This window comes from Lonchura striata, chromosome 9 (assembly GCF_050655825.1).
Source record: "Lonchura striata isolate lonStrDom1 chromosome 9, ASM5065582v1, whole genome shotgun sequence".
Classification (NCBI taxonomy): Eukaryota; Metazoa; Chordata; class Aves; order Passeriformes; family Estrildidae; genus Lonchura; species Lonchura striata.
In genome coordinates this window covers 19,908,421-19,924,094 of record NC_140711.1, presented here as the reverse complement: position 1 = coordinate 19,924,094, position 15,674 = coordinate 19,908,421, and the positions used below count along the sequence as shown (strand labels likewise).

At 43.1% G+C, this 15,674-nt stretch overlaps 1 protein-coding gene across 1 annotated transcript in view; it reads right to left on the bottom strand.

Moving 5' to 3' along the window:
* Nucleotides 1-15,423, bottom strand: part of MB21D2 (Mab-21 domain containing 2) — a 61,293-nt gene extending 45,870 nt beyond the window's left edge. The window contains exon 1 of the mRNA XM_021536859.4: nucleotides 15,011-15,423. Coding sequence (XP_021392534.1) covers nucleotides 15,011-15,221 — 211 coding nt within the window. The 5' untranslated portion in view covers nucleotides 15,222-15,423. The remainder of the gene's footprint in view (nucleotides 1-15,010) is intronic.
* Nucleotides 15,424-15,674: the final 251 nt, after the last annotated feature.

Sequence of the window (15,674 nt, the reverse complement as noted above, 5' to 3'; positions counted from 1 at the left end):
CAAAAGAAGGTGCTCAAGCAACCAATATTTGCCAGTTAAAATATATGGAGCCAAGAAATGAGGAATAAGGCAGAACAGTGCTGACCTGTAGTGCAATGCAGAGCATTATCTTCTTTGGTGCACAACAGAATAGCAGCAATCCTGAAAATAAGCTTACATTTTCCTCCAGAATCACCCTGGGTTTTCATTTTGGTTCGGGTTGCTTCTCATAGTGCATGTAGGATCTCAAACAGCTTGAATCACTACCTAGTTATCGAGCGTGGCACTGAATGCCTGCATGTGTAGGAATTCTGCATTAATACAGTTTGGATGAGACTCCAAATGCACTGTTGAGATCTTTCAGAGATGCTGGTCACATGATTATTCTGCCCTGCTGAGGACACAAATTGCTTTGCCTTCCTTTGTCAGCTGCTTTTCAAAGCAAATAGAAGGGCCTTCAACTACCCACCAGAAACAGAGACAGGGATGGATTGAGTGTCCAGGTTACCTTATCTGCTACAAAACAAACCCATAGACTCCTGCTGCCTTGCTGTGTGAGACACATGTTCAGCAAAGGCACACAATTCAAAGGCACACAATTCACCTGTCTGTGCACAAACCAAGCAGGTGGTGGGGCCTCTATGAGCAGTTTCCCAACTTCCTCCCATATGGGTCAAGAGCAGACCTCCCACATCCTCCAACAGGAACTACTTAAGTGGCTGGAGGCTAAAGATGGAGCTGCATCAGCATGGAGGGGACATCAAGAGACAGAGGTTTGCATCAGTGACACTAGCTCTGCCCTCCCACTTCTCCTCTTACCTCTTTAGATCAATTGCCCTTGTAATTGTGAGCAATACAACACTAACTACAGTCTCTTCAATATTCCAGTCACTGAGGTTGTAATGCCTTAAAACAAGGGAATTGAGAAATGGGGTGGTGGAGGGAAAGGGCTGAAGCTGTGCTGTGTCAGGGAAAGGGAAGAGGCCTTTCTCCAGCTCTTTGATGTTGACTCCTGCTGTTCTAAATGGAACCTTACCCAGGAAAATAAATCTTTAACTAAAGAATACTGCAAACCACAATGGGGTTTTATCATGGCAATACCAACACCACACCAGCTTCTAAAGCTCTTAGTTGAACAGAGGCTGAGCAGCAGCAACACTGTGCTGAAATGCACATTCCTAAAATTCCCCAGCGAGTGCAGGCAGCTCAGAGAAGGCAGCTCAGGGGTTATTAGCTGAGAATTCAGGTTCAGATGTGCCGTGGGACAGAGGTCAGTGCAGGGATACAAGCCCCTGTCTCTCCTGCACATTATTTGAAAATCTTCAAGCATTCTCAGCACTCTCTGTGTCTCACCATTGCACAAAGCATGTTTTGCTCGTGTTCCTTCAGTCTGTGCTGTCTCTGGGGCTGGAGATCCACATGGCAGCAGCCTCCTGGAGATCTCATGGAAACAGCAGCCAGCGGCTCCCACCCTGCCCCTGATAACCACCACATCTCTGTGAGGAAGGAAAGTATTAATGCAGCAGAAATCAACAAGCCTGCTTGTTTCTTATTCCAAAGAGAAGACAAAGGTGGGGTTTGTTCAGCTGAGCAGAACAGACAGCCTTGCAAGGAGGGCAGGAAAAAATGTGGGTATTTTTGATTTTGGTTTGGACCAAGTACCTTGAAACAGGATGGACACAGGAATATTTTTAGAAGACAAGTTTAAAATTTAAAAAGCAGAAGAAAAAATTCAAAATGCTCTACACCCATTCAGTAACACTGCTCCTCTGGAGACAAAGGGGACTGGGAGGAGGGGATAACACAGGGGAAAAAATCCAATGGTTCAAGCTTTTATTATCTTAACTTTAAAACAGAATGGAGTCACTAAACCTTTCTGAATTTTAGAGCATAAGGAAAATAGAAACAAACACTTGATTTTTGGGGTATATTTTGGAAAAAATATGGCACACTAATACTTAAAAAGCAAAGCTGAAAGGTAGAAGGGACACAGACAACAAAATGTGAGAGTAAAAGAAGGTCCTAAATTCCACACAGCAACTGGAGGAAAAGAACTGTGAAGGGAGGGAATTAATTCCTATTATTTGATAGAAGTTTTCTGATAAATCCATTTGCTAATCAAATAACACAATCATTTTTATTTAAAGTTATTCATTTACAGTGTTTAATAGGTACATTTTCAGCCTTAGACTCTGAGCTGCATTTGGCAGCTACAGTGCTAATAATTAACTGTTAAAATATCTTGCTCCTTCAGCTCACCAGCTCCCTTAAAATGTCTTGTGGCAGAAGCCAGTGTGCTGTTTGACCAGGAAATCAGTTGTCTTGGAGACATCTTCACATGCTACAGCAGCTAAGTCAGTCACTTTGAGTGACGCCACTCAGCAATCTGCACATTACCTTCAAACACAAAATGAGGATATCAAAGCCACTGAAAGAGAAATCATCACCTGCAAGAAACATGCTGTTCTTCTCTCATGCACTGTTAGCTGAAGAAAGGGCTGTAGCAAGATGAGAGTTCTGATCTCAAAACACTACCTGCCTGTGTAATTAGGTCACTAAAAGGCTAATGGTGCTCCTGGTTCACACAGCCATTTATAGCAAAATTATACTCTATGTTGGTCTTGCAGAATTAGTTTCAGGTCAAAACTACAGGCATCACTTCTAAACAGAAGGTTACTATAAGATTAGAGAAAAAGGAAATCCAGAAGTGTGATCACTAGCTGTAACTAAACCGCTCAGATCAGAAAAAGAGTTTCAACTGTAAATCCATTCTGAAGTACCAGGCACCAATTTACAAAGACTACAAAACAGCTATTTCCAAGGTAAACCATTAATCCCACGTTATATGACCTGATTAAATAAGATGCTTACCTTCTAGTCACCCGAATGGAATGCTAAAATGGTGCTACTCTTGGAAAGAAAAGGTGGAACCAACCCTGCCCAGTTTGAAGATGCAGACAGGGATGCATCAAACTCCCTCTCACCAGCTCTATACACGCATGCAAAATGCCAAGGCAGAAAACAAGTCAAATGCCAGACATATCAGATTCATGCCAGTGCACGTCTGGGACCCCAAACAACATATTTGGGAATCAGGATTATAAATAATAGGGCATAATATCTTTAATTGCCTTCAAAACACCTCTTACATGGCAATAGGCTTCTGTTGAGCTTTCTCCTGCCCCAAAAGACAGGTGGTGGTCTAGCAGGTGCTGGATCTAGTGCACCAAAACCACTAGGCATCCTCAATTTTCTTCAGCACATGGTGTGATGATCCATCATAGTCAAAACTGACAAAGACTTATTCTCTTCCTGAGCCTCAAGGACCTGGAGATGGTGTTTCCTGAAGACCTTATGGAAGCACAGAAATATGCACTTAATGTAGCCACATCTTTGCTAACTCAGTGACTTCTGAAACCACAAATCTATTAACCCTGGGTCTGAATATTTGCAGCACAAAATACAAAGAAAAGTCCCCTGCATATCTTTTTCATAGTATCACCTATGACTTGGGAGTGGTCCAATTCCTGTGCAGAGGTACATGCAAATGCTACAAACCCTCAGGAAGAAAGACACAGGCCCTGTATAGAACATTCCTGCCAACAGCTCTAGTTAAAAGTATAAAGAAAAGCTTTGTCCCAGCTGTAATAAAAGGTTCCCCTGGGCAGCAAGAGGAGTAGTTTTGCTCACAGAATATGTGCATCTCAGCTGAATTAGTTAATGTGTGTTGAACACACTGAAAATTGTGAAGTGGTATATAAATGCTAAGGATGTTATTTATTATTGTCTTGGTGCACAACAGCGGAAACCAGTGCCATTTACAGACACGAATTAAGAACAACAGGAGGTCTATCAACATGCTGTGGGTCTGGGGATTTTCTTCATTTGTCTCCCTCACTCCTGCCTCCCTCAGACAGAAATCCTTTCCACAGGACTCCTACAGTCCTCGCCAAGCAGTGCTGGCCTTGGCCCAGAGCAGCCTGTCAGACTGGAACAGCTCTGTTGAGAGGGGGTGAGACCTCCACATAGAATAAAACAAAGGCATATACACATTTTAAGGAAAAGAAAGAGTCACTTAAAAGAAGGTGAGAACTCAGTGACATACACAGAACAATAGAGTTATTCATACATAGAGAGAAAACGTCTTACAAGACTGGTCTCAGCATAAGAGCAGATTTTCAAACACTGATTTCTTTACCTGCATTTTTAGGAAGCAGTTTAGATAAAAAGATTATTCCTGATTTTTAGGGTGAACGAGTGAGAGGGTTTGTCCAGTTTCTAATGTAACTCATCAGTGCCCTAGTTCAGAGCCAGGATTCAGGTTTAAGAGAATTAAAATAATTTTGTAAACTTTAATTATCCAGACTAACTTGTAACTTAATTCTGCAGCTCTGATAATGTGAAAATAGTTTTGCTTAGTGCTTATATGGCACATACGAATCTCTCCCCAAGACAATTAAAACAACTGCAAAGAAACAGTCTTTCTTTGATGTTACAAGCCTGTGTCAAGTGGTTATTTTCACTGCAACATTGTTGCCTCAACTGTAAATTTCACACATCCACAGAAATTCACAGGATATTGAGAAAAAATGCAGGTTCATGGTCTAACTTTTACAGACAACTTATTGCATAATGCAAGCCTCTGAGAGATGCTCAATCAAATTGTAATAGTTCCTTTTTCTCAATAATGCACTTAGATGTGCATTACAGCTTGCTCATTGGAAAAAAACATGGGCATTTAATTCAGCTTGTCAGAGACATGCTGTGCTGGCAGCGACTTGCATTCCTCTTATTTTCTTCAAGTTACTGATTTCTTGGCACATGGTTGTCCTACTGTCTACAAAATACAGATATTTCAGTAACTCAAGCTTTAAAGACCTTATATCAAGGGGTCAATATCAATACCTGATCTGCCATTCAGCACACTGTATTGCAAATGAAAAAGATTACTTTCAGAGGCCCTGAAGTGTTGTTAAAGTGACATTTCCTTCTCTATTTGCAGAGCTGCACATTTTTTGTTTAATACCATTAAAGTTTATTTTAAACAGCAATTCACAGTCCGTGCCAGAACAGAAGCAAGCTTTGCTTGTTGTATCTCAAGAACTACTGCAGAGCAGTTTCTCAGCTATCCCTGCACACAGATTTGCATCCACCCCAGGATTCAGAACCACATAAAATGAAGAGGGGTGGGTTTCACAGAATCAAAGAATCTGCTGAGCTGGAAGGGATCCATAAGGATCATCAAGTCCAACTCCTGTCCCTGCTCAGCACCATCCCCAAGAGTCACACCATGTGCCCGAGAGCATCGCCCAAACACTTCTGGAGCTCTGCCAGGCCGGTCCTGTGACCCCTTCCCACCCTCTGGGAGCAGAACCTTTTCCTGACATCCAGCCCAAACCTCTCCTGACACAGCTTCAGGCCACTTCCTCAGTCCTGTCCTGGGCAGCACAGGGAGGAGATCCGTGCCTGCCCCTCCTCTTCCACTCGGGTGGAGGCTGGAAGTGCAGAGGTCTCCCCTCAGCTCCTCCAGGCTGAACAGACCAAGTGCCCTCAGCTGCTGCTCACACGGTTTCCCCTCAAGGTCCTTCACCATTCACAGCTCTCCTTTGGACACTCTCTAATAGTTGAGTGTCTTTCTTGTATTGTGGTGCCCAAAACTGCCCCAGCACTCAAGGTGAGGCTGCCCCAGAACACAATAATCCCCTCCCTTGCCGGCTGGTGATGCTGTTACCTGATGGTAAGGTAATTAGGTTACCTTGTCATAAAAGAAAATCAGATTAAACAAGCAAGACTTTCCTCTCATGAAGCTGTGCTGGCTGTGATCAGACTGTGTTGTCTTCAAAGTGTTTTTCAATATGTCCCAGAATAATCTTCTCCATAACTTTACAAAGTACTAAAGTGAGACTGACAGGCCTGTAGTTTCTGGGGTCTTCTTTCTTGACCTTCTTGAAAATCAGGAATGTTTGCCAGCTTCCAGACAGCTGGGACTTCTCTGGATTCCCAAGACCACTCAAAAGTCATTAAGAGAGGTTTTGTGATAACATCAAACAGGTCTTTAAAAATTCTAGGATGAATCCTATCAGGCCACACAGGTTTGTAAGGATCCAACTGGAGCAACAGATTCCACACAGTTTCATGGTTGAGTGGGAGCTGATCATTGTTTCAGTCATGCTCCTCCAGCTCAGGGCACTGAGATCCCCTTGGTCCATAATTCCCCCTCCCAAACTAGTGTAAAGCTGTGTCAAGGAGCACCTGTGGATCAACAGAACCATGCCTTGCTCTGAGTGCTGGCAAAGGAAGAGGTGCATTTAGAAGGAAATGAGGACATTTCCCTGCTGCTCACAGGACGCCCCTTTCTTCATCTGAAGCAGACAAATGTCAGCTCCTTTGTTTGCTCTCAACTCCAGATTCCTCAGTGCACCAGACAATCCTGTACAATCATGCTCAAGAGTGGCAATGTACAAAACAAGTTTACACGAATTGGTCACAAAGTACCTACAAGAGCTCACAAGATCATGCAAAATGCCCTCTAGAACAGATTCCCATTGCACTGAGCTAGGGACAGAGATTAGAGTTATCAGCTTTGACACTCAGCAGGAATGTGTCACAAAGGATTAAATCATTCTTTCATGAAGTGTCAGCAAACGCAGCCTTCCTGCTGTCCTACCACTAACTTATACATTAATTAGTGAGGTACAAAACAAACACAAAGTATCTCCAAGCACGTGCCTGTGGATCGGACACAGCCAGAGCTATTAGCACAGGATTCATTTCCAAAAGGAGTCACCCAAAGCACCATAGAATCATAGCTCTTCAGACTATTAAAATGCAAAGAGTAGAAATGCTGAAGGGAAGCACACAGAAGCTAATTGCAATGTTTGTCTCAGCATTTTTGATAGCTGTTTAATACCACGCTTTCACAACCTCAGAACCTGATTTTCTAAATCAGGTCAAATATGCACCACTGAATAAAAACATCCATCCTTGAGAGAGGGTTGTGGAGCAGTGCCAAAAGATCCCACAAACAGGAACAGGAGAGTTGAGACAAGACATTTTAGAACAAAAAAAAAAAGGACACTGCCCAGCAGACTATGCAGTAAAGCAACAACTGACTTTGTTATTTCCAGATGAAACTGAAAGTGTTTTCTAGCTGCTCAGCAGCTCTGGACCAAATCATTTATGAACTCTCACTCCATCAGTGGGTGGAAGAAGTTCTGTATGGTCTGACTGCAAGCCACATAAAGAAGCTCTTGGCAGATCAATGACATCCCACACATAAACCTCTACTTTTCTCCTAAATTATGACCTTATAAGTGTGTCATGGAACAGGAAAAAAAAAAAAAATCACTTCTAATGGCTATCCAAGCAGGATTTCTAGTTTTGGCCATGTCTTGTATTTCCCCCTTGCCTTCTGTCCCAAACTGCTGCCTTCTACTGAGTGACAATGCCTGACACTGCCAAATTGCATCACTATGCACACTATGGACAGGATGCATTATTTAAACTAATTTGTCCCAGTTTTTCTTTGGAGTCCATTCAGTACAAAATAAGATTACTTGCTAGAACTGTGTTAGGCTGTTATCTCTCTCATAGAGGTTGAATTTTACTTGATCTCAAAGCCACTAGATCAACACCAAATGACAGACAACTATTTGCCTTCATTATTTAAATACTTTTCATGGCAAGACTCTTAGAACCAGACTTCCCTTTACATGGGAGAGTTGCATTATTAAACCACCCTGTCATGAAAAACTGCAGCAACACAATGTTCTATTCTTCCAGTACCACCCCATTTTTCACAGACTGCTGAAGCACAGAAGACAAGGAAGGCCTCTCATAGTACCAAGGCCCTACTACATATCAATATATTCAGAAACTTGCATAGATCTGTATAAATTTGGGGGCAGTTCAGAACAGAGGTCTAGGGTGTCCTCACTCTGACTCAGTGTTCACCCACAGAACGATTTTCTTAGGTTGAAATAGATGCCACCCACCTCCTGTTCTACCAGCTGAAGCCACCCAATGCTGTGAAAGTGTCTGCCCACAGCCCTAAACATGAGTGGGTGGCAGTAGCTACCACTGCTGTGTCAAAGACATGGATATTATGAACCTTAGAGCAACCAATCACCCCCACTCAATGGTATTTGTACTTTTGACACCAGCATGCTCGTAACAAAATACATTAACAACCTTCTAATTAAGTGCTTTGAATTAGGTTAAAATCATACTGACAGTTGAAACAATGCATTAATAAGATCGTTGTAACTTTCTTAGCATCCAGTGTTTATTAAAAGCTCAAAAGTCAAATATGTTGGGGAGCAGGGAATCTATCTTTTTCAAACTGATTCCTATACAACCACACAGTCACTGAAATAGTGCTTTGAAAGAACTGCAGAAAGTTTATCTACTGTAAAAGTACATGATTCAGAGACCTGTCAGTTTGGCTGAAGTACTAAGGCACAGATAAATCTACCCAGTCCAGGACAATTGCTATTTACAGTCAAAGGGAACACAACACGATGGTAGAAATGAAAGCAAACAGTGGAGTTCTCTTAATGAAACACAGCAAAATCCATAGCTGCATCTGTCAACTGGAACATCAGCTGCTGCTGAAAGATTAATTTTGAATGTCTCATAACTTGCCTTCCAGTACCACTAGAAAAAATAATCCCCAAAAAAACCAAAAACATTCAAAAACACACCAAAAAAAAAAAAAAACCAACCCCCCAAAAAAAAAAACACCAAGAAAAGCCAATTCCTATATTTTTGTTACTTGGACAATAGGAGACGTTTGTGCTAACAGAAGTCATAAAATTTCACTGGGTATAAAATCCATAGTTAAGATGGGGAACTATGAAATATGGTTGTGAGTTCCAATAAAGCTGCAGTTCAGCTCCTGAATTCACACACTCCACGAGTCATCAGGACAAGACTCGGACCAATAACTTGAGCCATGCAGCTAGAGGTCACCCTTGATCTCATGCAGGCTCACAGCTCATTCTGTGAATTCAACCTCCAAAGCTGCCTTCTGCTTAGCTCCCACAATAGCTCTGCTTTTCCAAAGGAAAAATCCAGGGCAGATACTCCCCTTTGCCTCCCCAGAACTCCACCTACTCTACTGCTTGTTTCATACCCCAAAGATAAACAAATTAAAGACAGTCTAAATGTAACATAATATGTTGTACATATGGAGGGACTGTCACTCTCAAGGAATTTTCTCCTTGTTCAGAGGATAGCAGGCCAATGGCCAGAATTAATGGTTTTCTTTTAGGACATGGAACTTACCACCCCAGCTGTTGCTAAGGGAAAACCCTATATAATGCACTCAACTCTTAGGCCTCTCCCTTCACAGCAAATGATCTACAGCTCTTGCTTCTCAAGTGAGTTTCATACATCATCATCACCCAGACAAAGGTGATGGACTCAAGGGCGGGTCATTTTTCTTGCACTCACAGAAACCTGACAGGTCTATTCCAGAGCCTCTACCTGCAGCTGCCACCACAGGGTTTCACACAGATATGCTTGGACATGCAATTTGCTCTCTCAATCACTGTTCACAGAGTTATGCTGAAGCAGCCCTTGCAACTCAAGACCCCTTGACTGGAGGGTGAAAGACAATCTTGGCCTTAGCCACATCTCTTCCTGCCACTTTCTCACCTAACCAATCCTGCAGAGTACAAAAAGGGCAGGAGAAGATTTCAGAGGTGTGCCTGGGAAAACCATCCTGGCAGCAAAAGGACTGGGACACGCCCCTAAAGGAGCACCTCGATGCAAAAGTGCACATATCAAGGCCCAAGAAAAAGTACAAAAGTTTCAGCTGTGCAGGAGATAAAGAAGGAACCTGGCATTTGTCAAATAAAAATTAAGACAGGCAATCTCAACTGTCAAAAAAACCTGATCAGCTTGGAGATTCTCTGTGAGAAGTCCAGGGAGGACTTTACCCACTGAGTTTCCTCTAGACTGGACATCATCTATGGGCTACTCAAGGTCTCTGAGTACACATCCAACCTGCAGATTACCAAAGCTATAATAAACATGACCTCCAGCCTTCCTGAGACATAATGGAGTCATCTCTAATTTAGCTTCACCTATAAAAGTAGCCAGCTGCTTAAAAGAAAGTTGAAGAACTGGTTTCTAAATAGAATTGCCCCAAATATTTTAGCATTCACGCAAAGTCACATAGGAAAAAAAAAGGAAAAGTCAAAACCTCAACAACTCCTGTATCCTGGTTACCATCCTCCACTGTAATTATAAAATTGCCCTTAAAACATAATTGCATAATTGGGCTTGGCAAGTATTCTCCCAAATCTTTTACAAATATTTCCACAGACTGAAGGAACAGGCAGTGGGCAGTCTGACAAGCCTGCCATGAGAATTTGTGCCCTCAGGACATGTTCCTAGCTATTATACTAAATACTTTGCATCACAGACTAATGTTTCAAAACAGTAGTTGAGCAAGTAAAATATCAGCATCTTAAAACAAATTGAAACAAAGATTTTCAATCTATTTTCACTGATGACACATATATGGACCAACAATCCCTTTGAACAAAGAGACAGAGGAGGCTACCAAACCTTTTTTAACTAATTCCCAGTGAGATGAAATCGGCTCACTTCTGACAGGTACAACCAAATAGAAGGGTTGTAGGTTTACCAGTGCTTTGTAGGCTTATCTTACCAGTTTGGTACACTGTCCCCTAATTAGGAGAAACAAAACCACCAAGAAACCCCCACAGCCTCAAATGCAAACACAGAAACATGTGGTCTATGGGGAGAGGAGACACAAGTGAAGGCAGAAATGAAATCTGTGATAGAGTAAGGTTGTTTTTAACAGCTGTGCATTATGCATTCAGCAGCACAGGGAATGCCAGCAGGGAGCCTTTATTAACATAGGCCTCAGAGTACAGTGTGCTCCTATCATGATTGGCTTCTCTTGAGGGAAGGCACACACACACAAAAGACTTAACCCTAGAGAGATCACTCCAATCCTGTTGCTATTTCATCAGCTTGACACTACAACAGGAACCAGGGAATTTCCATGATGTATCCTAGACACATACCTAAACAGGTACCACTTCAAACAATGCCTGAAATCTAATCTACAATAGATTTTATCAGCAAGTTATGGCAGGGAGGGAAGGGAAGAAAAAAAATGCCACAAACCCACACAAGAGTCCCACTGCCAATGCTGTTCTACTACACAGACCTCAGGTACAGGGGGAGACTGGAAAATTCTTTCCTTGTAGAAGCTGCTGATAAAGGCAAGCTATTGAGAGGACACCTGTGTTGTCAGCACAGCAATCTGCACCTCCACAGCACATATTTTAGGGGCTCATCAGTCCAGGAAACAGCTGGAAACCTTGCTACAGATGTAGGGGCTCAGCAGGGTAGGTCACTCCATTTGGGAATCTGGTATTGGCAGCAGAAATAATTTGCTGATGCCAGCCCTGCTTCCATTCTGAGACTTGCCTCTATCACAAACACTTGCTAGCATGGCCAGCACAGCACCAGAGAATAAGGAAATGATCTCAGAATAGGATCACCACTTCTCCTGTATCAGGTGCTGAGACAAGCTCTCTAGAGGTCTTGTCAACATCTCTAAGTTGCAGCTGGCTGCAGATGCTCAAAGTATGGCCTGCCCTGGTGGGCACTTCCCACAGAAGTAACCATGAAGTGACAAAAAGATACACTAGAGGCCTTAAAATCCCAAAAGGCCACTTTAGCACCAATTTAAACTAGTTCTTTCCTTGATTTGATTTCTCAGGAAGGAGAATGGCATGAAATGTCCTAAGCATATGTCTTCTGGCTCTGCTGAGAAGTCTCACAGTAGGAAATAGAAACAAAACACCAACCTAAAGAGCTTGAAAACTGCTCTAGATGACCAAACCCTGATGTGTACCTGGAGTGGAGAATATAGCTCTATATAATCTGCACTTATTCACATATCTTTGTTCCTTTCTCTTGTTACTATATACAATTCTAGAGTCAGTATTCCAAATAACATGAGCTGGTTATGAGCAGCAATAGCACTAGAAATTTCAAGGAGTTATTTTATATGCAAAGTTCTAGTTCCCAAGAGCATAATATATGGGTTTTTTTAAGCCTACCACATCTGTGCATTAAAGCACTTTTTACTTAGGTGCTGAACAGAAAGAGACAGGCACTGTTTATTAAAGAATCTCCTGAAAGTACTTGTATTGCAAGAAAAATACTCTCTAGGTCAGGTACCCTTAGAAGGTTTTTAATATGACTGCTACACACCTCCCATGACAATGGCAGCAAGTACTTTAAAATTCAAATATCATTGATTGTAATATCATCATTTGATAAAAATGCTTTTTTATCACTCTTTAAGCACAAAACCCCCAAAAAATGAGTCATTAGGGGAATAAATAGTTAGCTCCTCTCACGACCATCAGGCAGAGATGTCTTAGCCTCTCTTAGCCAGCCCTCTGCCCAGCACACAAGACTGTCTTTTCTCCACTCTTTTTCTTGGTTCCTACAGCCTTTCCTTCCTCTGAAGTTTAATTATGCCTGAATCAAAGAGACGAGTATTTATCAGGCATAGCTTAGTGAGTACAGGAATTTACCAACAAAGGCACCAAAATACACCTGTTGTTTTGGTGTAGGGTGTTGGCAAGACCATATGGTCTTGGTGGCTGTGAAAGGGACTGTGAATGTCCAGGAACCACCCACATTCGAAAATACTCACTTCCCCCACCAGAGAGATAAGTCATTTCCAGTCCTCTTCTAATGCTTAAGACACAAGATTTTGGGCAAACACATGACAAGTAGTGCCTCTCCCTAATTTTCTCACAGTCCAACTCTAGATTTCCCAGAGTTCAGTTACTTAAAGCCAGGGAAAGACAACACAGATGAAAAATAATTAATATAAATTAACAGCAAAGTCTGACCTAGATGGCAAGCCATGCAGAGTACAAACATCTGAGAATCTTCACAAGGTCTCCTCACCTATCATTCATCCACCAATTACACACCAGTGTAATTAAATCAGGAAAGCTATGTTTAATTTTCCTATCATCACCCGACGAGATAAGAGCAGTACGTATGGGAGGGATCAGGCACAGGGGAAAGAGCTATTTATTAATAAGTTAAATCCTTTTAGATTTAAGAGCCTCTCTTGCTAAGAAGGATCTGATTCACGAACACAATTTCTGGGCCTAATGCAGGCAAATCAGAAATCCATCTCCATTTCTGTCCTGGCTCAGTCCTTAAGTCTCTTCTTTTATTCAGAAACAAGACTTACTGAAAATTATCAGGTACAATTTAGACAGAAATAAGTTTTTTTGGTGGAACCAATGGTTTAGCTATACATTTAAGACTGAAGAATGCTCATCTCCCAGTCATTATATTAACAAAGACAACCACATTAATTTACATTACTTCTAAACAGCCTAAGGCTCCCTGTTTCAGGAACAGCAAGGCATTAGGGTGCACATACAAGGCATGCTCCAGTTTATTTTTCTGTCTTTCTTCTATTTCTGTGTCCCATGAAAGGCAGTAAGAAATTCTGTGACCCCTGTACCCTGCAAAGAGTATAAATGCTTAAACATGATCATACAAAGCTTTCTCTACTTGCTAGCCACACAGCAGCTATAGCTGTTTCCTCTCCACTTTTCTTTGCTCCATCCCATCCAGCCATGTTTCCTCAGCCAGTTGTTTAAAGCCCTGATTGAAAAATTTATCAGATCAGACTTTTAAGAACAAAAATCCTACAGACTTTGATGCAACCATAGCTTCACCACAATTTTTTGTTGTTGATTAACTGGAAAGAGGAAAATATTTATAACTGCAACTATAAATATACATGCTACTGACTTTTCAACTTGTTGTCCTTGTTCTCAGGCTAAAATTAGTCTGCTATATCCTGTCCAGCCGTTGGTGAAAAAGCAATACACATATAAAACTGTGCAATCCCATACAGTGGGCAATTATACTTATGCAGGTACCTTACAAGATAATCAGTGGGACAGATAGATACTCATTACAGAGTGTAGGTGTGTTCATGGTCTATTATAGTGAGACAGAAAACAATAATTATTGCAATAGGACAGCTCTGTTTCTGGATGAGAAAAGTGATGTAGGTTATTCAGAGTGTACATGGAGACCATACATTTGGTTTGTGCTAAGTATGCTTTAAGGGTGTATGTGCACCTCTGAGCTACAAAGAACCATTCACTGGCTACAGCAGCTGTTTACACAAAAATGTTTGAGAGAATGTTTAAGACAATGATTGAAACTTGGATGACTGATTTCAAGGCCTAATCTGCATGTTAAAGAGCATCCTTTTGTATCCTGAAGGCTCTTACTCGTCTGAGTGATTTCTTAGTTAATTCACGGTAAATATTTATCAGAAACTGACTACCTGGAGAATCAGAGCTGTTAGTCATTCCACTGTTACTCTTAAGAAGCCTTAGTCATGCTAGAGCCCAGGTCATTTCTGCAAGGGCCAACACAGGTTTCACCCCGGTTTAAGGATCCCTACCCGCGATTCAAAGTTTTACACAGATGAAGACTCCCCCGCCACAATCTGACTTGCTCCACTCGCAGCGAGTTTTGCAACCTAAGCAAGAAAGGCAGTTCGAGAGATGCTCCTGTACAAGCATCCACCGGTCTAATAACCAAAATAAGCGGTACATAAAAAAAAAAAAAAAAAAAAAAGAAAAATTAAAAATGTGTTTCCTATATGTCGACAGCTGGAGGTAAAAACAATAAAGGGTCGGATTCGCCTCGCCTGTAGTCCTGCAGGCTCGGCGTGTTTCCCGAGCACCGGTCAGCTCTGCGACCCAGCCTTTCCTCAGTGCTTATAAATACATCGCTGCCAAAGGCTAGTTGGACAGGACAGAAAAATTAGTTTCCTGGGGGTGAGAGCCGACCTGTGACCGGAGACCCCCCAGCCCGGCCCGGCCGCGGCGGGGAAAGGCTCCGCTGGCGCCGCACCGCCGGGAGCCCTGCCCGGGGGTCCCCGGCCGGCATCGCCCCCGCCCCGCCCCGCCGGTCCCTGCCCTACCCAGCATGGAGAAGATGAAGTCCTTCGCCGTGTGGATCTCCAGGGCTCGCTGGTCGTCGTACTCCCTCTGATCGTGCTTGGTGAATTCCTGGATGAGTTTATTTAATTCCTCCACCCTGGCTCCCGATCGGAAATCCAGCTCCGGGAAGGGAGGCTTGCTGGTGGTGCCGGCGGACCCTGCCTTGCTGGCGAGAGGCGCCGCCATCTTCATGCAAAGGAAAAAAAAAAAAAAAAAAAAAAAAAAAAAAAAAAAAAAAAAAAAAGGAAAGAAAGGGAGAGGAAAAAAAAAAAGAAGAAGAAGAAAAAGAGGAAAAGGAGGGGTTTGCACTGTGAAATGGAAGAAAATGGAAGAATGCGAGCGGCGGCGCAGCGCAAGCCCGGGCGCGGGGCTGGCCGCCGGCGCGGAGCCCGGAGCGGCGCCGGCCGCCGCGATCAACAAGCGGCCGCGCGGGCTCGGCCCCCGCCCGCGGCTCCGCGGAGCCGCCCGCCCGCCGCCGCGCCGGTGCGCAGCGCAGCGCAGCGGCGGGGGCTGCCCGCGCCGGCCCGGGCCGCGGGGGGGGTGCTCCGCTGCCGGCGTCACGGCGGGCGGGTGCTGAGGCTGGAGCCAGACTGCTGGCTCGGGATGAAATCCTCTTCTTTTTTTCTTTCTTTTTTTTTTTTTTTT